The 27,586-nt window shown below is 44.4% G+C and overlaps 1 protein-coding gene across 2 annotated transcripts in view; it reads right to left on the bottom strand.

Annotated features, from left to right (window-relative positions):
- LOC120943546 (multidrug resistance-associated protein 1-like) overlaps positions 1-27,586 on the bottom strand; it is a 264,397-nt gene that overhangs the window by 174,614 nt on the left and 62,197 nt on the right. For both annotated transcript variants that reach the window (XM_040356912.1, XM_040356911.1), the window contains exons 7-10: positions 27,293-27,354; positions 25,127-25,258; positions 22,945-23,166; positions 4,441-4,618 (exon numbers count right to left, since the gene is read on the bottom strand). In XM_040356912.1, the coding sequence (XP_040212846.1) occupies positions 4,441-4,618; positions 22,945-23,166; positions 25,127-25,258; positions 27,293-27,354 (594 nt within the window). The remainder of the gene's footprint in view (positions 1-4,440; positions 4,619-22,944; positions 23,167-25,126; positions 25,259-27,292; positions 27,355-27,586) is intronic.

The following is a 27,586-nucleotide window of genomic DNA, read 5'->3' on the forward strand; positions in this document are numbered from 1 at the left end:
CCTGACAACATCATCTGAGCTGTGTTTAGTCAGTCAGCACAGCTTATTGAACAGCTTACTAAGGAGGAACAGGAAGTGAGAAATTCAGACCAAGAAAAAAAAAAAAAAACATTTATTGGTAGTGAAATTGAAGAAAAAAACTACAATGCAATAGCTTAGGGATATGCAATTAGTGGATATCCAACTGTTTCAGAACTACGATTCCCATGTGGCATAGCAAGACTCTGACAGTCACAAGCATGACACCCAGAGGCAAAAGCATGATGGGACTTGTAGTTCTGCAAAACAGCTGGATTTCTGCTAATTGCGTATCCCTGCACTAGCTTAATAAAAAACAAACCTTTACAAGCTCTTTATTGTAAACAATGTTTCTACATTTTTTTTTCTTGGTCTGAATTTCTCACTTCTTGTTCCTTCTCAGTAAACCTGACAACATCATCTGAGCTGTGTTTAGTCAGTCAGCACAGCTTATTGAACAGCTTACTAAGGAGGAACAGGAAGTGAGAAATTCAGACCAAGAAAAAAAAAAAAAAACATTTATTGGTAGTGAAATTGAAGAAAAAAACTACAATGCAATAGCTTAGGGATATGCAATTAGTGGATATCCAACTGTTTCAGAACTACGATTCCCATGTGGCATAGCAAGACTCTGACAGTCACAAGCATGACACCCAGAGGCAAAAGCATGATGGGACTTGTAGTTCTGCAAAACAGCTGGATTTCCGCTAATTGCGTATCCCTGCACTAGCTTAATAAAAAACAAACCTTTACAAGCTCTTTATTGTAAACAATGTTTCTACATTATCAAAATTTTGCTTTTACAAAATATGTATGAAGATGATTTTTTTTGTGGAATAAAAAACAAGAACGACTTCTCTGAGTATGTCTGATTTTATTTAGCATTTAGCAAAAAGTAATTAAAGATTTTAATTATTCACGGTAACAACGTTAACGTTAAGGTGCCTCATCAGAGCCTAACGTATTTCGCTGCACTCTTCTTCCATATCCTGTGCTGCTATTACTGGTACTGGCTCTTCTGGAGATGTATTCCAATCCTGGTCAAAGTCTTCTCCATGGCTTTCACAAAGATTGTGAAGAGTACAGCACGTTAGGACCATGGATTTTGTAAGTTGAATGTCACTGTCATTCCTCTTCATAAGACACCTCCATCTACCCTTTAGTCTTCCAAACGCATTTTCCACTACAACACGTGCCCTGGATGTTTTCTTGTTGTAGATTTGCTGCTCTGTTGTTAGGCGCCCATTGTCAGAAAATGGTTTCAGGAGCCAATTTTGTAAAGGATAGGCAGAGTCCCCAAGCACATAATAGCCAACATTCACCCCACAAATGTTCTTAGTGCTAACAGGATACAGGCCTCCCTGGCCAACCCAATCCCAAAATGTTGACAATCTGAGAACCCGAGCATCATGCAAACTCCCAGGCTTTCCTACATTCACATTCCAGAATAGTCCCTTGCCATCCACTACTCCCTGGAGGACGATGGAATGCCAGCCTTTTCGGTTGAAGTAGTCAGTGTGGTATTCTTGTGGTGCTATTATTGGTATGTGTGAGCCATCAATAGCACCAACACACTGTGGAAGGCCCCACCTGTTCTCAAAGTACTCAGCCATGTCTTTGAGCTTTTCCCTGTTAGGAAAATGAACAATTTCAGGAGCTAGCAATGTGCACACAGCCTTACAGAAGTCCTGCACACACCGGCACACTGATGATTTGCTGACACCAAAAAGATGACCTATACTCCTATATTCACTGTTGGTAGCCAGCTTCCACAGTGCAATGGCAATTCTTTTCCTTACAGGCAAACAGGCTCTGAAGTTGGTGCTTTTCTTTTCCATCACTGGACGTAGCTTGGCACAAAGGAATGAGAAGGTTTCCTCTGACATCCTTAAATTCTGCACCCACTGTCTGTGGGTGAATCCTGGGACGGTCACATTCCACCACTCATTGGCACGAGGGAATGCCCAAATCACTGGTCGGCGGCGCTGCTTTGCCAAAAGGAGAAGCATCTGTAAAAAATGCAGTGTGTCAGTGTGTATAGGTCAGTGTGTGTGTGTGTGTGTGTGTGTCTCAGTGTGTGTGTGTGTATAGGTCAGTGTGTGTCAGTGTGTGTGTGTCAGTGTGTGTATAGGTCAGTGTGTGTGTGTGTGTCAGTGTGTGTATAGGTCAGTGTGTGTGTGTGTGTCAGTGTGTGTATAGGTCAGTGTGTGTGTCTGTGTGTCAGTGTGTGTATAGGTCAGTGTGTGTCAGTGTGTGTGTGTATAGGTCAGTGTGTGTCAGTGTGTGTGTGTCAGTGTGTGTATAGGTCAGTGTGTGTGTGTGTGTCAGTGTGTGTATAGGTCAGTGTGTGTGTCTGTGTGTCAGTGTGTGTATAGGTCAGTGTGTGTCAGTGTGTGTGTGTATAGGTCAGTGTGTGTCAGTGTGTGTGTGTCAGTGTGTGTATAGGTCAGTGTGTGTGTGTGTGTGTCAGTGTGTGTATAGGTCAGTGTGTGTCAGTGTGTGTGTGTATAGGTCAGTGTGTGTCAGTGTGTGTGTGTCAGTGTGTGTATAGGTCAGTGTGTGTCAGTGTGTGTGTGTCAGTGTGTGTATAGGTCAGTGTGTGTGTGTGTGTGTCAGTGTGTGTATAGGTCAGTGTGTGTGTCTGTGTGTCAGTGTGTGTATAGGTCAGTGTGTGTCAGTGTGTGTGTGTATAGGTCAGTGTGTGTCAGTGTGTGTGTGTCAGTGTGTGTATAGGTCAGTGTGTGTGTGTGTGTGTGTCAGTGTGTGTATAGGTCAGTGTGTGTCAGTGTGTGTGTGTATAGGTCAGTGTGTGTCAGTGTGTGTGTATAGGTCAGTGTGTGTCAGTGTGTGTGTGTCAGTGTGTGTATAGGTCAGTGTGTGTGTGTGTGTGTGTCAGTGTGTGTATAGGTCAGTGTGTGTGTGTGTGTCAGTGTGTGTGTGTGTATAGGTCAGTGTGTGTCAGTGTGTGTGTGTCAGTGTGTGTATAGGTCAGTGTGTGTGTGTGTGTGTGTCAGTGTGTGTATAGGTCAGTGTGTGTGTGTGTGTGTCAGTGTGTGTATAGGTCAGTGTGTGTGTCTGTGTGTCAGTGTGTGTATAGGTCAGTGTGTGTCAGTGTGTGTGTGTATAGGTCAGTGTGTGTCAGTGTGTGTGTGTATAGGTCAGTGTGTGTCAGTGTGTGTGTAGGTCAGTGTGTGTTTCAGTGTGTCAGTGTATGTGTGTGTGTGTGTTTCAGGTAAGTCAGTCAGTTGTGCTTACCCTATAGCGCTGCCGTCTTTGTCTTAGCAGCACAAATGTATACTTCTCCTCCCGGCTACACATCCAAGCTAAAAGTTTTCTTCTCTTTTCGGCTGTGTTTCTCATTGCCGCTCGCAACCTTCTCTCATACAGTGCGGTATGAATTTTGCCTATAAAGAACCAAAAGGCTAGCAGAGAAAAGACGAGCTGCTGAATGACCTCCATTGTTGTTGTTGTTGTTTGGCTGACGCTGAGTGACGCTGCATCACGTTTCTCGTCGCACTAGTGTGACATCATGAGAGGCATTTTTTCTAAAACCTGTATGGCCCTGGCGGTCCGATTTGCAGTGGAAACGCTCACCAGAATAGACCGGACCATTCAAACCCGTTCCATTCTAAACGACCCGAACCGATCCGCTCAGTGGAAACGTAGCTTAAGTTGCAGATGGACCCTAGAACATGTATATTGGGATTATGGGAGGAAAGGGGTGGGGTGGTGAGCACTATAAAAGCAGTGGTAAGGTGCCTCTTTCAGGCAAGAAAACTAATTGCTCAAAGATGGCAAGCAGTAAACCCCCCAACAATAAGTGAGTGACAGCAACAGTATGGAAAGAGAAAGCAGTTTATGTTAAGAGAAGAAATATCAAGGAATTTGATCAAATCTGGAAACCGTGGCTGCTTAGAATAGGATACCCTGTGTAAAAGGATGTTTATTAAACTGGAGAATAAGGGTGGGAGGAGGGAGGGGGGTGGTAGGATAAATAAATCAATGGGGGAAATACACAAGGTTATGACATGCGGGGAACGAGAAATGTTTTGTAAAAGGAAAATTTTGAATGTAACCTGTTTTTATACATGATGAAAAAACTTAATAAAGAGAATTAAATAAAAATAAAAAAATTATTTTGGTAAGTTTCAGTAACACTCAAAGTACACTATGTAGAGAGTACATCCAAAACCTAAAGACACAAGCAAAGAACTGAGGATTGCTGGGAGTGGCAGGGGTTATATGTGGGCCCTCACAGCATGTTTGCCAGTGTCCAATCACTTGAAAAGATGCCTGTCTTTTACCAGTTTCTGTTCAATTTCCCAAAAGACTTGAAATCTTAAATTGCCGATCGTATATTCATTTCCTTCAAAATGTGAATAAAGACATAACATTCAAGGTGAAAGTAAAAGTAGAGCATACCTTATTATAAACACTACCAACTATTGCTGCTCGGAGTCTCATCCCAGTGACATAGCAAATGTAGTCATGCTGGTGAAGGCATAGGGACTGACCACAAGGACAAATGAGAAGGAGGACAGCAATCAAAAAGCTTTGCCAGTTTGGGGACAAGGGATTCTTCAACCGCTCCAGAAGCAACCTAGGCAAGAGTAATGACAAATTAACCAAAGGTTTTACAGGTGACACTATATTATTAGGTAAAACATATCCAATTTCTTTCTAGCTATACATTCCATTGCTGCCTTAGGGAGCTAAACCAAAGTGCAACCTTCATTACGGACTCCTACAAATTACTGTTCTGTGGAAATGCTTAAAGGAGAAGTATGGCCAAAGCTCTTTTGGCCCGCTTCTTCTATGCACTTCGTTTTGCACTCCTGTGACCTGTTTTCAGCCAACAGCAGGCTAAAGCCTGCTGTTGGCTGAAGTAACCAAGCTGGTCCAGACTCTGGATCGATCCTGACTTTAAAGTCAGGATCCACCCTGATTCCTGAGCAGCAGCTGTCTCAGCCTCGCAGCACACTTCTGAGAGCCTGAGCCAGCCACTCCTGCCCTGTCCACGGACCAGTGCTCCAGTGAGTCAGTCACCAGCTCTCTGCACACTGAAGACAGAGAACAGAGCGATCAGCAATCTTTGATCCCTCGGTTCTCAATCTTAGGCCTAGTACACACGAGAGGATCGATCCGCGGAAACGGTCCTGAGGTCTGGCGGATTTTGATCTCATGGTTGTACTAACCATGAGATCAAAATCCCCGCGGAATTCCCTCCGCGGTGACGTGTCGCGCCGTCGCCGCGATGATGACGCGACGACGTGCGCGACGCTGTAATATAAGGACTTCCACGCATGCGTCGAATCATTACGACGCATGCGAGGGATGGATTCGGACGGATTGATCCGGTGAGTCTGTACAGACCATCGGATCAATCCGCTGGACTGCATTCCAGCGGATCGATTTCTTAGCATGTTAAGAAATTTTGATCCGCTGGAAATCCATCGCCGGGAAAAATATTCGCGGAAAAATATCCGCTGGATCGTACACACCAGGGGATCTATTAGCTGAAACCGGTCCGCGGATAAATTCCAGTGGATAGATCCTCTCGTGTGTACGGGGCCTTAGAGACAGCAGGGGAAAGATGCAGCATCAGACCAATGCTACATCCTTCTAGCTGAGTATGTGTGTTTATTTTTTATTCCCAAACTTCTCTTTTATTAGGCTCCATGCACACTGGGCTTAAAAAAAAACACGTCTGTTCTCTTTGGAGTAAAAAACATCCATATAGAGCATTTTTTGTACAAACGTTTAGACGAGTTTAGGAGAGTTTTAATTTTTTTTCTGCCAGTGAGCTTCAATCAGAAACGCGAATGAGAAGGTATTTTTTCCTGCCTCTAAACGTTGATCTCATAATATGCCTGTAAACGTCCTAATGTACATGGACACATAGGATAACATTGAGTTGCTTCTACAGGCAGAATACAAAACTCCTGTAGAAGCAACGTTTCTTTACGCCAGTGTGCATGGAGCCTTAAGCTGGCCAATCTAAAGGAAATCTGTAGAAGAAAATTGTATAATGTATGGCCAGCCTTAGGCTCCAGGCACACTGGCTTAAGAAATGTCCATGCACATTAGGACGTTCAGAGGCATATTTTGAGTTTACCATTTAGAGCAGGGTTCCACGAAGTCCGGGTGCCAGGTCGCAATTGTGACTAGAATTAGTGACCTGGAGCCTGGGGAAGGAAGCATAGGCCTGCAGAAGGCCGCGGCCTCAATTACTGGGCGGCGCGATACGATCGTGCAGCAGGGGAGGTGGGGGCGCACAGAGACACAGGATACCCCATCCTGTGTCTCCGTGCGCCAACACCCCCCCACCGCGCGATCGTGTCGGGTCGTGCCGGCCGGTAATTGAGGCCGTGGCTTTGCGGCCTTCTGCAGGACTATGCTTCCTTCTGGCGCCATCTTGTGGCGGCCGTTGGCATGACAAGACAACCAGCAATGCTAATGGAGCTTTCCCTGTGTTTTTCATGCCATCTCCTTCCCTCTAATTAGAACCCCCAAACATTATATATATATTTTATTCTAACACCCTAGAGAATAAAATGGTGGCTGTTGCAATACTTTCTGTCACACTGTATTTGCTCACCTGTCTTACAAGTGCACTTTTTTGGTAAAAAATACACTTTTTTTAAATTAAAACATAAGACAACAGTAAAGTTTGCCCATTTTTTTTTATATTGTGAAAGATAATGTTACGCTGAGTAAATTGATACCCAACATGTCACGCTTTAAAATTGCGTCCGCTCGTGGAATGGCGACAAATTTTTACCCTTTAAAATCTCCATAGGCGACGTTTAAAGATTCTACAGGTTGCATGTTTTGAGTTACAGAGGAGTTCTAGGGCTATAATTATTTCTCTCGCTCTACCATTCGCGGAAATACCTCACATGTGTGGTTTAAACAGCGCTTTCATATGCGTTCACTTCTGTGCGCGAGCTCGGCGGGACGGAGTGTGTTTCTGGCTCCTAACTTTTTTAGCTGGCTCCTAGATTTTCAAGCAAATATGTCAAACTCTGATTTAGAGGCAGAAAAAAAACCTTCTTGATCATGTTTCTATTTGGAGTTTACTGGCAGAAAAAACATAAAAAAACTCTCCTAAACTCATCTAGACTTTTTACAAAAAATGCTCTATATGAGCGTTTTTTACTCCCAAGAGAACAGTGGGCCATATTCTCTCTAAATATCCGCCTGCTGCGCTTAGGGCACTTACACTCCGCTGTCCCAACTTACTGGAGCAGGTGTTGTATTCCCCAAACACTTGCTCCATAAGTTGGGACAGCGGAGTGTAAGTGTCCCGGCGTAGCCTGGCGGATCTCCAAGGGGGCGTCTTCTATTCAAATGAAGCGCGCCCCCGATGCGAAAGAACTGGGCATGCGCCGGGCTGCAAAAAGCCCAGTGCGCATGCTCCAGTTCTCGGCGGAAAACGTCAATGACGCCGACGTGTGCGTCATTGACGTAAAGTAGTATTCAAGAACGACTTACGTAAACGACGTACCCGACGAAAAAACACGACGTGGGACCCGACGCCATCCGTAACATGGCCTACGCGAGACTTGCGGAAACTTACCCCTCATATAGCAGGAGTAAGTTTCCGCTTACGCAAACGACGTTAGCGACGGTTACGCGACGCAAACTCGTTCGGGAATCGGCGTAGAAGGATCATTTGCATACGCAAATGACTCCTTCACGTAAATGCCATCTAGCGGAGGCCGGCGTCATTGCATTTAAGATCCGCCAGTGTAAGTGACTTACAGATGGCGGATCTTAAGTGTATCTATGCAAAAATGATTCTGAGAATCAGGAGCATAGATACACTGGCCAAAAAAGGGAGTTACGATGGAGTATCTGACTTACTCCATCGTAACTTCACTGAGAATATGGCCCAGAGTAACATCAATAAATAAAAATCCAAAACTGCAACATACTGTTGCAAGTATCAAATCTTCTTTAACCACTTACCCACTGGGCACTTAAACCCCCTTGCTAACCAGACCAATTTTTTAGATTTCAGTGCTCTCACATTTTGAATGACAATTACTCATGCAATACTGTACCCATATGAATTTTTTGTCCTTTTTTTTAACACAAATATATCTTTCTTTTGGTGGTATTTAATCACCTCTGGGTTTGTTTTTGTTTTTTTGCGCTATAAATGAAAAAAAAAATCTAAATTCTGTAAAAAAAAAAAATGCATTTTTCTTCATTTGTTATAAAATTTTGCAAAATAAGTAATTCATCTTCATACATTTTTGGACAAAATTTATACTGCTACATATCTTTGGTAAAAATAACCCAAATCAGTGTATATTATTTGGTCTTTGTGAAAGATATGGTACCAATCACTGAAAATTGATCACACCTGATGTACTGACTGTCTTGTCTACTTTCTTGAGACACTAACAAACCAAGAAAGTACAAATACCCTCCAAATAACCCCTTTTTAGAAAGTAAATATTCCAAGGTATTTAGTAAGAGGCATGGTGAGTTTTTTTGAAGTTGTAATTTTTCCCAGAATTCTTTGCAAAATTAAGATTTTTTTTAAATTTTTCCCCCAAAATTTTCATATTAACAGGTTATTTCTCTTTTGAAGGTCCCGGAGCACCAGGACAATGGAAACTCCCACTAAATAACCCCATTTTGGAAAGCAAACACCCCAATGTATATTATATGAGGTATAATGAGTCTTTTGAACATGTCATTGTTTCCCACATGTTTTTGGAAAATGTGGAAAGAAAATTAAAACCCCTTTATTTTTTTTTTTACACAAAGTTGTCCATTTATACAATATTTCTAACACATAGCATGTACATAGCAAAAATGACACCCCCAAAATATATTCTGCTACTCCTCCTGAGTATGGCGATAGCACATGTGTGAGACTTTTACACAGATTAGCCACATACAGAGGCCTGTTGATGACTGTTTTCTGCTGTCCAGTTGCCCAACAGTGTTCAGCTGCCTGTTTCTCTGCCTATGTCCTGCTGCCTGTTTGCATACCTGGGTCTCGCTGCTTGTGTGTCCCTGTCATTGTGCAGTTACTTGCCTGGGTCCTGCTGTCTGTCTCCAGCTGTGCTGTTGCCTGTTTCCCCTTGACTATTGCTGGTTGGGATCTGCAGGTTCTCGTAACTCTGGGGGCAGGGCGATGATGTCATCTTGAGCCGCAGAGGAAGGAAATCGGGCAAGCTGCCCACAAGTGTTTGAGGTAAGCTGACTAAACTGAACGGTAAGTGACTGTGCTGGGGGACCCGCGAAGTGTGGGAATGTGGATTGTGCAGGGGAACACTGCAAGGGGGATAAGATTGATCAGGGGAACACTGCAGGAGGGGGGGGGGTTGTGTTGGATGGTAATTTTGCTGGATAACATACAGAGGAGATAGGGATTATGCTGGGGATACTGCAAGAGGGTGGGTGGGGATTGTGCTGGGGAACACCGCAGAGGGGGGCGTGGATTGTGCTGGGGGATACTGGTGGGTGAGGGGTGGGGATTATGCTGGGGGTGTGAATTATGTTGAAGTGGGCTTGTTCACATTCAACATGTACAAACCTAGTGTACCCTCCCACATTCACAAAGGAGAGCGAGAGAAAGAGAATAATTTCTGTAACACCCCCTCTTTGGCAGAATAGATGCTGGATTTTTTTAAATTACAGAGATGACTTTCTGAAAATGCAATTAGACTCCTCTCTTCAATAGTAAGGAATTTCACAAATGTAATAACTGTTTAGTGTTTTGTGTAGGGGGTGTACTAATGGTGATTTTTGTTGCCGATCCTGGAGTCTTGCTTTAACTTAGTACAAAAGTCTCCATAGTCCATGTTTTAATTTTCATTAACACAAAGTCTTGACATGACACACATGAGCACCTCCGCATGTAATTGGAATTTCACTCGTTTTTCAGCCTCTCTTTCTCTAGACAGGCAAAGGCACATTTTTTTGTAGGTTAAACCCCTCCTACTTTGGCCGATCTTAGTTCCAGCACCCCAGAACATGTTGCAAACTCACTTGATCCCAGGTTTTCCATTAATACCTCAGCAATAAGTAACCAGAAAGCAGAGTAGAATCGCATATATCAATCAGTGATTAACTATCCTATCATACACTGTATCACTGTCCAAGGTGTTTCCTTGGCTTTAGGCTGAGTAAAGCTTACCAGTCTGTATCCAGCTGAGGTTTTATCATTGAAGATTAAGGGCCAGATTGACGATGGACTTACGTCGGCTTATCTCCACGTACGCCGTCGTAAGTCCGAATCCTAGCCGTTGTATCTATGCGCCTGATTCATAGAATCAGTTACGCATAGATTTGGGCAAGATACGAGCGGCGTAAGTCTCCTACGCCGTCGTATCTTGGGGTGCATATTTACGCTGGCCGCTAGGTGGCGCTTCCGTTGATTTCCGCGTTGAATATGTAAATTAGGTAGATACGCGGATTCACGAACGTACTTGCACCCGCTACGCCGTTTACGTTAGGCTTACGTCTGGCGTAAAGTTACCCCTGCTATATGAGGCGCAGCCAATGCAAAGTGGACATCGGCACAAGCGTATCTTATTACGTCGTTTACGTAAGTTGTACGTGAATGGGGCTGTGCGTAGGTTACGTTCACGTCACAGGCATTGAGCCGGCGTAACTTAGGGAAAAAATTTGACGTGATACTGAGCATGCGCGTGCATGCGTCGTTCTTTAAGCGCGTCATTTACGTGGGGTCAAGAATGATTTACATACAACACGCCCACCTCTTCCACATTTGAATTAGGCGAGCTTACGCCGTCCAATTTACGCTACGCCGCCGCAACTTACAGAGCAAGTGCTTTGTGAATACTGCACTTGCCCGTCTAAGTTGCGGAGGCGTAGCATAAATAGGATACGCTACGCCGGAACAAAGATACGCGCTCCTACGTGAATCTGGCCCTAAATGTGTGCCAAAAAGAGCCATTGCCGGTCTTGAGAAAGAGAGGCTGAAGAGGTGCTGAGTGAGATTCCAGTTACTGGCGGAGGAGCTTGTGTGTGTTGAGGGGGAAGATGTGTTTATGAAAAAGATAAAACATACACTTTAAATTGGACCTTCAGTAATTTTTTCATCTTTCCACCTATTAAATCTTCTGCCCTTGTTTTAACTTTGGATAGTAAAACATTTTTTTTTCTGCCAGTAAATACCTTATACAGCCCACTTCCTCTCTCTTGTCTGGTCATTAGCCTAGGTTCATGACATCATGCACAACTCTCGAGAGAGTTTGCCAGGAAGGGAGGGGGGCGAGTCATAAGAGGGCCATATGAGAGCTGCAGGACTGGAGGTGTGCCTCTGTATAAATCCAGGAAGTAAACAGGCAGCAGCTTCAGCTGCCCACAGTTAAAATGGATGCAGCCAAAGATCGTGGAGGAAGATTTCTGTAGCATATTTGTCAAGTACAGAATCACAGTATATATAAAATAATAAGTAGGGATGCACCGAAATTTTGGCTGAAAATTGTGTTTTCCGCACTTTGTCGAAAAAGGCTCAGGGTCATCCTGCTGCGTTGCGCATGTGTATTATCCCGGCGCGCCCCTCAGAGTCTCCCCTCTCTCCTCCTCCTTCTCACTCTTGTGTACATACATTACACAGCCTCCCTAGTGCCTGGTAATGCATGTCACACTGTGTGTCAAAGCTGGATCTGAATCGCCGTGCAGCAGCTGTAACAATGTTTTTGATCCAGCATCGCCAGCCGCTTCTCTCCGCCGGAGACAGCCCGGCAAATGATGCGGCTGAAGCTGTGACATTTCTTTTATTGGTGAGGCGGGGCCACCCGTCACGTGACCCCGCCCCCTCTGACGCAAGGGGGAAGCCAGGCTTCCCCAGTGACGTAGCAGAGGGTGCGTCAGAGGGGGACGGAGTCACATGACGGGTGGCCCCGCCTCACCAATAAAAGAAATGTCACAGCTTCAGCCGCATCATTTGCCGGGGTGTGTCCGGCGTAGAGAGGCGGCCGGCGATGCTGGATCAGAGACATCGTTACAGCTGCTGCACGGCGATTCAGATCCAGCTTTGACACACGGTGTGACATGCTTTACCAGGCACTGGTAGGCTGTACCTCATGGGCACTGATAGGCTGTACCTCATGGGCACTAGCAAGCTGCACATGATGGGCACTGGCAGGCTGCACATGATGGGCACTGGCAGGCTGCACATGATGGGCACTGGCAGGCTACAGGTCATGGGCACTGGCAGGCTGCATGTCATGGGCACTGGCAGGCTGCATGTCATGGGCACTGGCAGGCTGCATGTCATGGGCACTGGCAGGCTGCATGTCATGGGCACTGGCAGGCTGCATGTCATGGGCACTGGCAGGCTGCATGTCATGTTCACTGGCAGGCTGCACATGATGGGCACTGGCAGGCTGAACATGATAGACACTGACGGGCTGCATCTCATGGGCACTGGCAGGATGCTGCATGTCATGGGCATTGGCGGAATGCTGCATGTCATGGCCACTTGCAGGCTGCTGTATCTGCATGACATGGGCACTGGCGGGCTGCTACATATGGGCACAGGCACTGGTGAGGCTGCATGACAGGCACCGGCAAGGCTGCTGCATCTAATGGGCACAGACACTGGTGAGGCTGCATGAAGGGCACAGGCAGGCTGCTACATCTGACTGGTAGGCTGCATCTGACAGGCACTGGTGAAGCTGCATTTGATGGACACTGGTGAAGCTGCATTTGATGGACACTGGTGAGGCTGCATTTCATGGACACTGGTGAGGCTGCATTCATCTCCTGTACCACGTCTGCAGTCTCTGACCATCTCCTGTACCACGTCTGCAGTCTCTGACTGTCTCCTCTACCACGTCTGCAGTCTCTGACCATATCCTGTACCACGTCTGTAGTCTCTGACCATCTCCTGTACTAAGTCTGCAGTCTCTGACCATCTTCTGTACCATGTCTGCAGTCTCTGGCCATCTACTGTACTATGTCTGCAGTCTCTGACTATCTCCTGCATCATATCTGCTAGAGGTGCACCGCATGGAAATTTAGCTAATACTATTAGCAATGTGTTATATAAAAATGTATACGATGTATTTAAAATATAAAAATACATTTTATTTAAAATATATACTGTCATTTTTGGTATGGATCATTTTCGGTTTCGGTCTGACATTTTGTTTTATTTTGGTTTCGTTTCGGTTCTGAAATTTCCATTTCGGTGCACCTCTAATAATAAGCAAAGTGGTTGGAGGCAGGGGCATACCTAGAACATTTGGCACCCGGGGCAGATCCAATATCTGGCCCCCCCCCACGGTAAAATGTAAAAACACCCCACTGTGCCCCCTGCATCCTTCATTATCTCTTTGTCACTACTGTGTACCCCCTCTCCACAACTGCACCACGGGACCCCATTACATTTCACAGCACCCTGCACCTCTGGACCCCTTTACATTACACTGCACTTCTGGACCCCTTTACATTACACAGCACCCTGCATCTCTGGACCCCTTTACATTACACAGCACCCTGCATCTCTGGACCCCTTACATTACACAGTACCCTGCACCTCTTTACATTAAACAGCACCCTGCACCTCTGGACCCCTTTACATTGCACAGCACCCTGCACCTCTGGACCCCTTTACAATACACAGCACCCTGCATCTCTGGACCCCTTTAAATTACACAGCACCCTGCATCTCTGGACCCCTTACATTACACAGCACCCTGCACCTCTGGACCCCTTTACATTACACAGCACCCTGCACCCCTTTACATTACACAGCACCCTGCATCTCTGGACCCCTTACATTACACATCACCCTGCATCACTGGACCCCTTTACATTACACTGCACTTCTGGACCCCTTTACATTGCACAGCACCCTGCATCTCTGGACCCCTTTAAATTACACAGATCCCTGCATCTCTGGACCCCTTACATTACACAGCACCCTGCACCTCTGGACCTCTTACATTACACATCACCCTGCATCACTGGACCCCTTTACATTACACTGCACTTCTGGACCCCTTTACATTACACAGCACCCTGCATCTCTGGACCCCTTTAAATTACACAGATCCCTGCATCTCTGGACCCCTTACATTACACAGCACCCTGCACCTCTGGACCCCTTTACATTACACAGCACCCTGCACCCCTTTACATTACACAGCACCCTGCATCTCTGGACCCCTTACATTACACATCACCCTGCATCACTGGACCCCTTTACATTACACTGTACTTCTGGACCCCTTTACATTGCACAGCACCCTGCATCTCTGGACCCCTTTAAATTACACAGATCCCTGCATCTCTGGACCCCTTACATTACACAGCACCCTGCACCTCTGGACCTCTTACATTACACACCACCCTGCACCTCTGAACCCCTTTACATTACACTGCACCGCTGGACCCCTTTACATTACACAACACCTTGCATCTCTGGACCCCTTTACATTACACAGCACCTCTGGACCTCTGGACCTCTTACATTACACACCACCCTGCACCTCTGAACCCCTTTACATTACACTGCACCGCTGCACCTCTTTACATTAAACAGCACCCTGCACCTCTGGACCCCTTTACATTGCACAGCACCCTGCACCTCTGGACCCCTTTACAATACACTGCACCCTGCATCTCTGGACCCCTTTAAATTACACAGCACCCTGCATCTCTGGACCCCTTACATTACACAGCACCCTGCACCTCTGGACCCCTTTACATTACACAGCACCCTGCACCCCTTTACATTACACAGCACCCTGCATCTCTGGACCCCTTACATTACACATCACCCTGCATCACTAGACCCCTATACATTACACTGCACTTCTGGACCCCTTTACATTGCACAGCACCCTGCATCTCTGGACCCCTTTAAATTACACAGATCCCTGCATCTCTGGACCCCTTACATTACACAGCACCCTGCACCTCTGGACCTCTTACATTACACACCACCCTGCACCTCTGAACCCCTTTACATTACACTGCACCGCTGGACCCCTTTACATTACACAGCACCCTGCATCTCTGGACCCCTTTACATTACACAGCACCTCTGGACCCCTTTACATTACACAGCATCCTGCACCTTTGGACCCCTTACATGACACAGCACCCTGCACCTCTGGACCCCTTACATTACACAGCACCCTGCACCTCTGGCCCCTTTACATTACACAGCACCCTGCATCTCTGGACCCCTTTACATTACACTGCACCCCTTTACATTAGACTGCACCTCTGGACAGTGCAGACCCCCCTACAGAACCCCCTACAATGCAGACCCCCCTACAGAACCCCCCTACAATACAGACCCACCCCTACAGTTCAGACCCCCCCCTACAATACAGAACCCCCCACAATACAGAACCCCCCTCATATACAGAACCACCCCCTATACAGATACCACCCCCTACAATACAGAACACCCCCCCACAATACAGAACCCCCCTCATATACAGAAACCACCCCCTACAATACAGAACACCCCCCCCCCCACAATACAGAACCCCCCAGAATACAGAATCCCCCCTCATATACAGTACCACCCCCTAAAAAACAGACCCCCCCCCCCCCACAATACAGAACCCCCGCTGAATACAGAACCCCCTTTACAGATACCACCCCCCTACAATACAGAACCCCCCTCAAATACAGAACCCCCCCTATACAAATACCACCCCCTACAATACAGAACACCCCCCCCCCACAATACAGAACCCCCCCACAATACAAAACCCCCCTCATATACAGAACCCCCCCTATACAGATACCACCCCCTACAATACAGAACACCCCCCCCCCCACAATACAGAACCCCCCCATAATACAGAACATCCTCATATACAGAACACCCCCCCTCATATACAGAACACCCCCCCTTACAATAGTGCACACACCCCCCTTGCCTTCAGACCCGTAATTCCGTCAGACAGATGATCATCAGCGCGCCGCGTGTTACACTACACACACAGTCAGCACAGCACAGGGGGAGGCGGCCGCAACTTCACGCTGCTCGGCTGTGTGACTGTCAGTGTCAGACAGTCACAGCCGATACTATCAGAGCTGCGGGCGCTGCGCTGCCACAGAGAAGGGGATAATTGCGGCTGGGTCCTGGGTATCACTCGGGTACGGCTTGCACGAGTCACACCCCCCCCCTGAAAAGCCACGCTTCAGCCTGCTGTGTCTTACCTAGACAGTATTCTGCCGCTGGCGCGGCCTCCCTGTCACCGCGCCATCATCATGCCGCACGCTAAGTAGCCCTCTTCATTCGTGGAGGGGGGCGTCGGCCTGACACCCCCCCCCCCCCCAGTGTGTGGCACCCGGTGCGGCCTGCCCCCCCTGCTTAGTATGCCTCTGGTTGGAGGGAAGCTTCAGAATGGCAAGGAAGTTTTTATTACAAATTATGTGAGCAGACTGCAGTTCCTCTTTAATTATGTTGCAGTTTGGTACTTTAATTAATTTCTGTTACACTAGTATAGTTTTGTTATAATTCACTAGGAGAATAAAGCCTCATACACGCTCCTGCCTCAAATGCATGTTAGCCATACTTGCCAACAGTCCAGATTTTCCCGGGACAATCCCAATTTTGGGACCCTCGTCCTGATCAAAGGCCATCCCGATTAAAATACCGGGATTTTGCTTTTGTCCCAGGAAATCAGGACTGTTTTTGGCACCAGAAGGGACTTCGCTGGGGACGCCCGATGTAAGAAAGCACTCTGCTGGGGACACCTGATGTAAAAAAGAACATCACTGGGGACACCTGATGTAAGGAAGCACTCCACTGGGGACATATGATGAAAGGAAGCACTCTGCTGGGGACACCTGATGTAAGGAAGGACTCCACTGGGGACACCTGATGTAAGGAAGCACTCTGCTGGGTTTGCCATGGTCAACCAAAGAAATTGAGTGCATGTGCTCAGGGTCATATCTAGAGGTTGCCTTTGGGAAATAGACATATGAGTGTTGCCAGCAGTGCTGCAGAAGTTGAAGGGGTAGGGGGGCCAGTCTGTCAGTGCTCAGACCATTGCATCAAATTGGTCTGCATGGCTGTCGTCCCAGAAGGAAGCCTTTTCTAAAGATGATGCACAAGAAAGCCCGCAAACAGTTTTCTGAAGACAAGCAGACTAAGGACATGGATTACTGGAACCCGAGTCCTATTGTCTGATGAGATATATGTATTTGGTTCAGAGGGTGTCACACGTGTGTGGCGGTAACCAGGTAAGGAGTACAAAGACAAGTGTGTCTTGCCTATAGTCAAGCATGGTGGTGGGAGTGTCATGGTCTGGGGCTGCATGAGTGCTGCCTGCACTGGGGAGCTACAGTTCATTGAGGGAACCATGGATGCCAACATGTGCTGTGACATACTGAAGCAGAGCCTGATCCCCTCCCTTCGCAGACTGGGTCGCAGGGCAGTAGTCCAACATGATAACAACATCAAACACACCTCTAATACGACCACTGCCTGGCTAAAGAAGCTGAGGGTAAAGGTGATGGACTGGCCAAGCATGTCTCCAGACCTAAACCCTATTGAGCATCTGTGGGGCATCCTCAAATGGAAAGTGGAGGAGCACAAGGTCTCTAACCTCCACCAGATCCGTAATGTCATCATAGAGAAGTAGAAGAGGACTCCAGTGACAACCTGTGAAGCGCTGGTGAACTCCATGCCCAAGAGGGTTAAGGCAGTGCTAGAAACTAATGATGGCCACACAAAATATTGACACTTTTGTTGCCAGTGGTTTAGACATTAATGACTGTGTGTTGAGTTATCTTGAGGGGGCAAATGTACACTGTTATACAAGCTGTACACTCACTACTTTACATTGTAGAAAAGTGTAATTTCTTCAGTGTTTTCACATTAAAAGATATAATTAAATATTTATAAAAATGTGAGGGGTGTACTCACTTTTGTGAGATACTGTATGTAGGGAGGCCAACCTGCACCTGCCTACATGCTTATTAATAAATGTTAGATCTCTGTTATATCGCCACAACATAGAAAATCCTGAAAGTAAAGAATTTTTACATTTAAAAGCTTACCTGTCCTTAAATAACCCCCTACCACCACCACCAAAACTCACTCCCATCACTGCACTGTAAGCATTATCCAGCAGTCCTATACAACACTCTGAAAGCCACATCACAAGGCTTCCTAAAGGGAACCAGATACATATTTGCTGGCAATGCAGGGTTCTAGCCAATACAGAAAGCTACATTAGTGAGCACTTTAAAGCTGTAGCTACCAAAGAAATCTTTCTAGAATACAAATTAGTCCTTCTAAAACCAAAAAGATGGAAAAAGTCCAATGCCTGAGGACAATAACAAACAACAGAGGCGTGCTAGAAGCAGAAGGCTCTGTGCCAATCTTTTACAAGATGGCTGCATAATCCTACCTCTCTAAACATGCTCCGGTGTCTCCCAACAATCAAGAAATATATTTATTTTTAACGGCTGCATTCCTAGCATCTTTTACAACTTTACAAACCAGTTAGACCACTCTTCTTAGAAAGTCTACAGTTATTGTAGATCATTTGTTTACAAACTCTGTAATGTTAAACCTTGAATCTTTTACATAGCAAAATACTTTTACTCCACACAACCTCAAGGTTATAAAGATGGCATATGCATTTGTTCAGTCACTGAACAATAAGGTTATATATTAAGTTTTTTTTTATGTATACAACTGAGCTTCTCCTTCTTACAAGCACAATGATGAATTGGTGTCTGGAATGGATATTTGGGGGGAACCCCACGTAATTTTTTTTAAGTTTGACGCGGGGTTCCCCTTAATATCCATACCAGACCTGAAGGGCCTGGTAATTGAATTTGGGGGGACCCCCACGTTTTTTTTTTATGAATGACTTTTCTCTGTATTGCCGGGAGCCGACAATTCATTATAGCCACGAGTGATTTTAAATGACTTTTTTTCCTTCAGAGCGCTACTTCACAGGCATACTAAACACCCCCCCCCCCCCAGGTACGAAATTTAAAGGAATATTTCACTTTTATTGTTTCACTTTAAGCATTATTAACCTCCCTGTTGGTATGATTATTTCAGATTTTAGGTGCTGAAAGCGGTACCATTATTTTGCAAGGAAATTTGGCGTTTTACATTGTAGGCCTGTAATTCTTAGAAATAACTCACTTAAATCTGTCCGAACAAGAGTCTAGCAGACATCTCGGGTATGAAAAAGTTTGAAAAACAAAATCATAAATTATAATATAATAAATAATTATAACAAATAATAATATAATTATAATAAAAATTATTCAATAATGTAATCAACTCAAAATCACTGAAATTTGCTCAGTTGCAGAATTGTCGCTGTCATTACTTTTTTTTTTTTTATGACGAATTTCCCCACAAATCGATATCGCTCAATTCTGCAAGTGATTCTAATTTATTATCACTGTTTTCTAGCTGATCTGAAGTCACTTTTGATATAAAGGGACACTTTTTGGTTGCTATGGACAATCTCCAGTTTGCAGGCAGAAAGAACAGTTTTTATTTTATAAAAGTACATGCAGAACACTAGGCAGACCACTAGGGACAAAGGGGGTGTGTATTTTTTACATACAGTACTGTAATCTGTAAGATTACAGTATACTGTATGTAATGTGTTTATTTACTTTTTTGAATTTGGCGGCGTTCTCCGCCCTGTGCGTCGTAACGTCGCAGGGAACGGAGCTCGGCGGCACAGGGACACTGTGAATTGAGCGAGACACTGCTCGCTCACACAGCGCGGCAGTGTCGCAGGATCCAGGGACAAGGTAAGTAAAACCTGCCTGTGGCTACTGCGAGGCGATCCCGAGTGTGGCTCGGGGTTACCGCTTTTGGTACAGAAATCTTACCCCGAGCCACACTCGGGAATACCGCCAGGGGGGTTAAAATCACTGCTCCTGAAAAAACAGCAGTTTTTAAAACTTTTTTTTTGCATTGATACTTGTCCCCTGGGGCATGACCCAGGTCCCCAAACACTTTTTAGGACAATAACTTGCATATTAGCCTTTAAAATTAGCACTTTAGATTTTAAATGTTCGAGTCCCATAGACTTTAATGGGATTCTAAAGTTCACACAAACTTTCGATCTGTTCGCAGGTTCTGGTGCGAACCGAACGGCTCAGTGTGAAGTTTCCACAGTCTGTGTTGATTTGGGGAGCCATGTCATCTGCTTGTCCACTGTGCTTCATTAAGTCCAGGGGCAATGCAGCCATCTACAAGAAGATTTTGAAGCACTTCATGCTTCCTTCCGCAGACCAGCTCTATGGGGAAGCTGATTTCATTTTCCAGCAGGACTTGGCACCTGCCAACACTGCGAAAAGCACCAAAACCTGGTTCAATGACTGTGAGATTACTGTGCTTGATTGGCCAGCAAACTTGCCTGACCTGAACCCCATAGAGAATCTATGGGGCATTGCCAAGAGAAAGATGAGAGACATGAGACCGAACAATGCAGAAGAGCTGAAGGCCGCTATTGAAGCATCCTGGTCTTCCATAACACCACAGCAGTGCCACAGGCTGATAGATTCCATGCCACACCGCACTGAGGCAGTAATTGCTGCAAAAGGGGCCCAAACCAAGTACTGAGTACATATGCATGCTTCTACCTTTCAGAGGTCCGATATTGTTCTATGTACAATCCTTGTTTTATTAATTGCATGTATTATTCAAATTTCCTGAGATTGTGGATTTGGGGTTTTCATGAGCTTTAAGCCATAATCATCATAATTATGACAAATCACGGCTTGAACTATCTTGCTTTGTATGTTATGAGTCTATCTCATTTATTAGTTTCACCTTTTAAGTTGCATTAGTGACATAAATGAACTTTTGCACAATATTCACATTTTTCGAGTTTCACCTGTAATTTGACATGCTTCTTTTATTTGGTGCTACTAGACTAGACTTTGAGCAGAGCTGAACATTTGGCTAATACTACTAAATGCAATAACCACTGATCTTCAGTGTGAAAATTATAGCATATTTTGTATCCACTACAATGTTAGGATCATAGGGCTTATAATTGGTTAGCGTGCATTTGGACTAAAGTTTGGACTCTTGTTATTGTGTTTTACCATAATACATTAATGAAGAAAGCACAAAGAAAACAATGTATCCACTTATTGGTATCAATCTAAAGCAAACCAAAAAATAAAATAAAAAGGTCTTCAGGATTTTATGTCTGAATATGACTCTATTATCGACACTGGGGAGAGGTAGGCAGCACTTAAAATAAGGAACATTTATTGAAATTTAGTCTGGTAATGAAGTTATGAACCACCATTCTTCATATGTTTTTCATTCACTTGTCAATATAAAGGTAAAATAGTTGTGCTACTTCTAAACAATGTGGGCCAGATTCACAAAGAGATACGACGGTGTATCTACAGATACACCATCGTATCTCTGACTTACACTGGTCCTATCTATGCGCCTGATTCATAGAATCAGATACGCATAGATAGGGCTAAGATCTGACAGTGTTACACTGTGTTACACTGTCGGATGTTTTTTTCAATTTAAAAATGGCGCCGGGGGCGTTCCCGCTGATTTACGATAAATAATATGTAAATCAGCGAGATACGCAAATTCACGAACGTACGCGGACCCGTCGCAGTGTTCTTACGTCTTTTCCTTAGCGGTTTTCCCGTCGTATACTTACCCCTGTTTTTAGCAGGCGCAGCCAATGTTAAGTATAGCTGGCGTTCCCGTGTCGAATTTGAATTTTCCAACGTCGTTTGTGTACGCCGATTCACGAACACGCGCGTCGCAAGTCCCGCTCACGTCGAAACCACTGACGTCCTAGTGACGTCAGTGGGAGCAATGCACGCCGGGAAATTCCCCGGACGGCGCATGCGCATTTAAATCGGCGCGGGAACGCGCCTGATTTAAATAGTACACTCCCCTAGCCGCGGAATTAGAATTCCGCCGGGGGATTTAGGATCCGCCGTCGCAAGTTTGGAGGTAAGTGGTTTGTGAATTAGCCACTTGCCTCCTAAACTTGCGGGAGCGGATCTTAATTCACGTAGATCGAGCGGATCTATAGATCCGCTGAGCTACGTGAATCTGGCCCTGTATGTCTAGATATAAATACCATGCTTCAAGTGAATGGTTAAATTTGAAAGAACATAACCAGCAGTATATGCGATTGCAAAGTATTCACAAAACAAGTAATATATCAAATAGTGCAAAGTGATGAATAGATAAATGAAATTCTGTGCATAAAAGTTCACATAGGATGAACTAAAAAGTCCAATTCCAAAGTGAAGCAAAGATGATGCTTTGAAGATAAAGGTTGAAAGGTGTTTCCACCACCACCGAGGGGATGAGGAGTAGAACACTCCTTGAAGTGCACACCAGAAAAAAAGGGAGGACCCTTACCAGATGTGATGGACCTACTATTAGTAGCGAGGTCATTGGCGCTTACAGATATACCCCTCTGCTGGGTCCTTGGTATGTCCAAGATGCGGGTCCTTCTCTACTCCTATCTTTCTTACACGCCACACCAGTTCACCATGCAATGCAAAGAGGAAACTTCCCTCTAGTAGAAAGCTGTGCGGCTGCGGCTGCGGCTGCTGTGCACACACCGGCAGATGCAGAGTTTCATTTATCTATTCATCACTTTGCACTATTTGATATATTACTTTGTTTTGTGGATACTTTGCAATCGCATATACTGCTGGTTATGTTCTTTCAAATTTAACCATTCACTTAATGCATGGTATTTATATATAGACAGAGTACATTGTTTAGGAGTAGTGCAACTATTTTACCTTTACATTGTTTACCTTGCATGGATATCGCATGTTTTTGTGTCGCAGCTTTTTCCTCATAGGAGTTTTTATTTCACTTTTTCACTTTTAGCGCAGTATAGGCCCCTTTTTATTTACATCTTGTCAATATAATTGCCTTTTTTTAAGAGAAAGCATGATTACCTCATTAGCTCAGGACTGATGAAGAGGAATGCAGTGTACAGAACCATTAACAGGACACTCAGCAGGTAGTAGGGACCAAAAGTTTTGAAAATAATCTTTAGGAGTGATTGATTGTTCATCTGCATGCTTGGACTTTTCAGCAGCACTTCAGTTTCATCTTCGTGAAAGATCTGAATGTCTTTATTAATTTGTGGCTTAGAGAATGTAGTGCGTACTTCCAACCTGTTATTGAGAAAGCATTATAATATTAACTGCATAAGGAAATATGTTCAGTGAATTTTTCTATTTAGGAAATGTGAAATTCAAATTTAATTTTTTCTCTGCACCCATGTAATCTTTGTGTTTGCATATAGTGCAGCCTCATACTTTATGTGCTATTGTGCTATCTACAATAGATGCACTACCACTGTGTGCTGGCCTTGGAATCAAAACAAAACTCTGTGTAAGATATAGTTAACTTTGCAAAAAAAAAAAATAGTTGCTCTTCTCAAAATTATATGTATACTTATTAAGGTACAGTATATATTGCAACCAGTTAATTAAAAAAACACTTAAAAACCGATTTTCAGTTCAGCTGGGGCTCCATCCTCATATGGCTAGCATTTCAGGGGCCTCTTAGGCATAGTCTAGCCTCTAAATTTAATGCTTAAGCTACCCTAATCAATATTCTTGTTTTTTTTCGATGTTATTTTTTCCCTTTTTTTCCCCATCCTTTTTATTTTTACCTGTTCTTCTGTTTATATTCGCTTATTGGTTTTTGATTATCCTTTCTTTTTTGTTATATCTCTCCGGGAGGTATCTTGATTACACTTAGATGTATTGTGATTTATTGTCTTTATATTACCGTATTTATCGGCGTATACCGCGCACTTTTTTCCCCTGAAAATAGGGGGAAAATAACGGGTGCGCGCTATACGCCGATAGTGTACCTTGGGCTCGGAGGGGAAGGAGGGGGACGAGCGCTGCCAAGTGCCGCCGAGCGCCGCCGGAATCCACGAGCCGTCTCTCCTGTTTACTCGGCTCTAACGTCACACACACAGTCCCGCTTACACCACTGGCATTGGACAAGTGTTCTATCAATCACAGGAGCTGGTCCGATGGCGGAGGCGGGACTGTGTATGTGACTGCCGCCGAATGAACAGGATGAACAGGAGATGACGACTCAGTGATTCCCTCACTCCGCAAGAGAATGTGAGGCTGCAAATGGGCACATAGGCTGTATCTAGGCAAATAAAACTTAGGGGCACATAGACTGGAGCTGGGCACATAGGCTGCATTTAGGCTGGAGCTGGGCACATAGGCTGCATTTAGGCTGGAGCTGGGCACATAGGCTGCATTTAGGCTGGAGCTGGGGCACATAGGCTGCATTTAGTCTGGAGATGGGGCACACAGGCTGCATTTAGGCACACTGACCACAAAATTAAAAAAAAAAAAAAAATTCCTGAAACTTCCCTCTGAAATTGGGGTGCACGTTATACGCCGATAAATACGGTATTTCTTATTTCTTGAAAATAAAATACTTTGAAAGTAAAAAAACACTTAAAATAAATACTCTTGTATATTGAACTGGCAACAGCTCATGAAGTATACATAGTGAAAAGAGAACAGTGAACTTTGAGGAGGCATTCTTCTTCTTACAGTTTCATAAAGTAATGCCTGGCAAAAGTTAATTCCATTTCCTAATCTATTATCTCCTATTAAACTACATAATGTCTAAAAGTAAAATGTTTTTTTTTTTAAACATATAAACAGTTCATGTGAAATGGAATAGGTTAGACCAGGGGTCTCCAAACTGCGGCCCGAGGGCCAGATGTGGCCTTTTGCTAGCCTTAATCTGGCCCTTGGGACACAATTCCTTCCACTGATATGAGGCACTATTCCTCCCACTGACACCAACAATGGGACACTATATCTTCCACGGATAACAATGATGGGATACTATTCCTTCTACTAATAGGGGGAATACTCTTCCTAATATTGACCACCAACCCTGAGGCCATATTTATTCTCACTGACATTTTCTGCCCCTGCAGGCCACAATCCGGTCCTCCTAAAGTCTGAAGGACAATAAAGTGACCCTTTGTTTGAAAAGTTTGAAGACCCCTGGGTTAAACTATTATAGAACAGTAATAGGAACAAAAGATATATATACAGTAGTTTTTTCAATCTAAAAGGCACTTACGGCTTGGTTTTATACCATTGCTTCTGTATCTCTTTTGAGAACCTCTGTAAAATTTCTTCAGCTGTGTCGGATTTCCTCAGGGACCAAATATCTTCAGCTTTCAATGGTTGTTTGTAACCTCTGAACATAATCCTTATAAATAAAACAAATGCAAAAAGTGAGTGGATAAGTAGGGTAGTGATAGGGTAGTACTAAGCAACATCAAATTTCTGTGCCATATTTTTTTCATAACTTTTTATTTGGATAATAGGCAAAATCAAGACATAAGTTCCTGGCTTCAAACAAAAAGCGACATGTATAGTGGTTAACAAGTAATTTCTTTACCTGCATTACCAGATAATTTCTCTGTGTCAGGCCTCGTACACACGACCGTTTTCCTTGACAGAATCCATCAAGAAACTTGGTGGCAGAGCTTTTTTGCAGAGGAAAACGGTCGTGTGTATGTTTTTCACCGAGAAAACTGTTGTGGAACTCGACGAGAAAAAAAGAGAACAAGTTCTCTCTTTCCTCGTCGGGAGTCTCAATTTCCTCACCGTGTTTCTCATCGGGCTGGTTTACGATGAGAAACACAATCGTGTGTATGCTAAGAAACCCGTGCATGCTCAGAATAAAGTATGAGATGGGAGCGCACCTTCGGTAAAAGTAGCGTTTGTAATGGAGATAGCACATTTGTCACGCTGTAATAGACTGAAAAGCGCGAATCGTCTTTTACCAAACTTTTACTTAACACGCAGTAACATGAGATTAGCAAAAGCAGCCCCAGGGGTTGTGCCAGTGGAATCGAACTTCCCCTTTATAGTGCCGTCGTACGTGTTGTACGTCACCGTGTTTGAGAACGAGGAGATTTGGTCTTGACAGTGTGTACGCAAAGAAAGCTTGACAAGATTCTCGACAAGCCTGACAAGGAACTCGTTGAGGAAAACAACGTTTCTTTTACGACAAGTTCCCCAGTCGTGTGAACGAGGCCTAACAGTTTATTAATCAAATGTCAGAGGAAAGGATTGCTTTAATGGACAATAAGAATTTCTCACTATTAGTTCCAGAGTCAGATTAGAGAGTAAAATGCTAAATCTGGCAATGATTGTAAAAACACCTCTTAATTTAGACACCTTAATGGATAGGCCCAAATAATGTGAACTAGAACAAAATCTCACCCCCTATGCCAAACTATACGCTTTAATAGGTGAGCCTGCTCTTTAAAAAAGAAGTATGGCCAAAGCTATTTTGGCTCTATTTCTCCTATGGATCACAGCAGTGCACTCCGTTCAGCTGGTCCAGGCCCTGGAAAGATCCCAACTTGAGCCCTGGTTCACACTGGTGCAATTTGAAATGTCAAATCGGCTGCATTTGCCGGCAATGGCACTGTCCTAATCGGTGCGACTCTGCATCTGCGGTGCTGCACCCATTTCAAAAAGTAGTTTCTGTACTGCTTTTTGCGATTTTGGCCAGCGATTTACATTGATATCTATGCAGAAACTGCACAGATGTCTCTGTAATCGCACACGAAATCGGGACTGACAAGCAGGAGTGAAATTGTGCGAGTTCAGATGAACTTGCATGGATTCATTCCCGCAGCCCAGTGTAAACCTGGGCTTAATGTTAGGATCCCACCCCCTCTACAGCCCAGAGCTCCAGTGAGCGCTGGTGGCATAGAGCAGAGAGCTGGTGACCAACAGTCATTGGCTTTCCACTCAGAGTAGAGGAGAGAACTGAGAGATTGCTTAGTTCTCAGTGCAGAGCTGGCGGGGGACAGATGCAGCATCAGAATGATGATGTATTATTTAGGTGAATATTAAAAAAAATTGAGTTTTTTTAAACCCATACTTCTCTTTGAACTAAAACAGCCAAAAATCATGTGGCTGCAAATCCATACATAAAGCATGCAGAGATAATCAGTAAGCACACCTAATTCAAAGACTGTACCGTATTTGATGGCTACATGGCTCCCTGTAAAATGGAAGAATGATTGATGATGGTATGTGGACTTTTTAGAATCAAAATAGCATCCTCTGCTTGGCGTGTGTCTATATCTATAGACTTCATTAAGAGTATGAACACCACATATTAACTACAAACATGACTGAACACCTCTCACTATTTTTTTTTTATTAAAACGTCATATACAATATTAAAATATAGCAGATCTTAATGTTTGGTTTTACTTACTCAGTAAACCAGCTGAATGTCATTTGGGAAATCAAAGAAGCATCTGTCACAGGATTTGGATTCTAGAATAATAATTATAACAGCAATAATAATAATAATAAAAATATGAATCAAATGCAAGATAAATCTTCACTCTAAACAAATATAAAAACACAACATAATGCAGTTATGCAGTATTCCTTAAAGCGGTAGTGATCCACGGCCTTTCACATTATGAAATACTTACCGTGCCTTAAAATGAAGCCCTGCAGCAAAGTGCTGTCACCGTTAACAAGGCTTCCATCTTCCCCCGGT

The sequence above is a fragment of the Rana temporaria genome, chromosome 6 (assembly GCF_905171775.1).
Source record: "Rana temporaria chromosome 6, aRanTem1.1, whole genome shotgun sequence".
In the NCBI taxonomy this organism is placed as follows: Eukaryota; Metazoa; Chordata; class Amphibia; order Anura; family Ranidae; genus Rana; species Rana temporaria.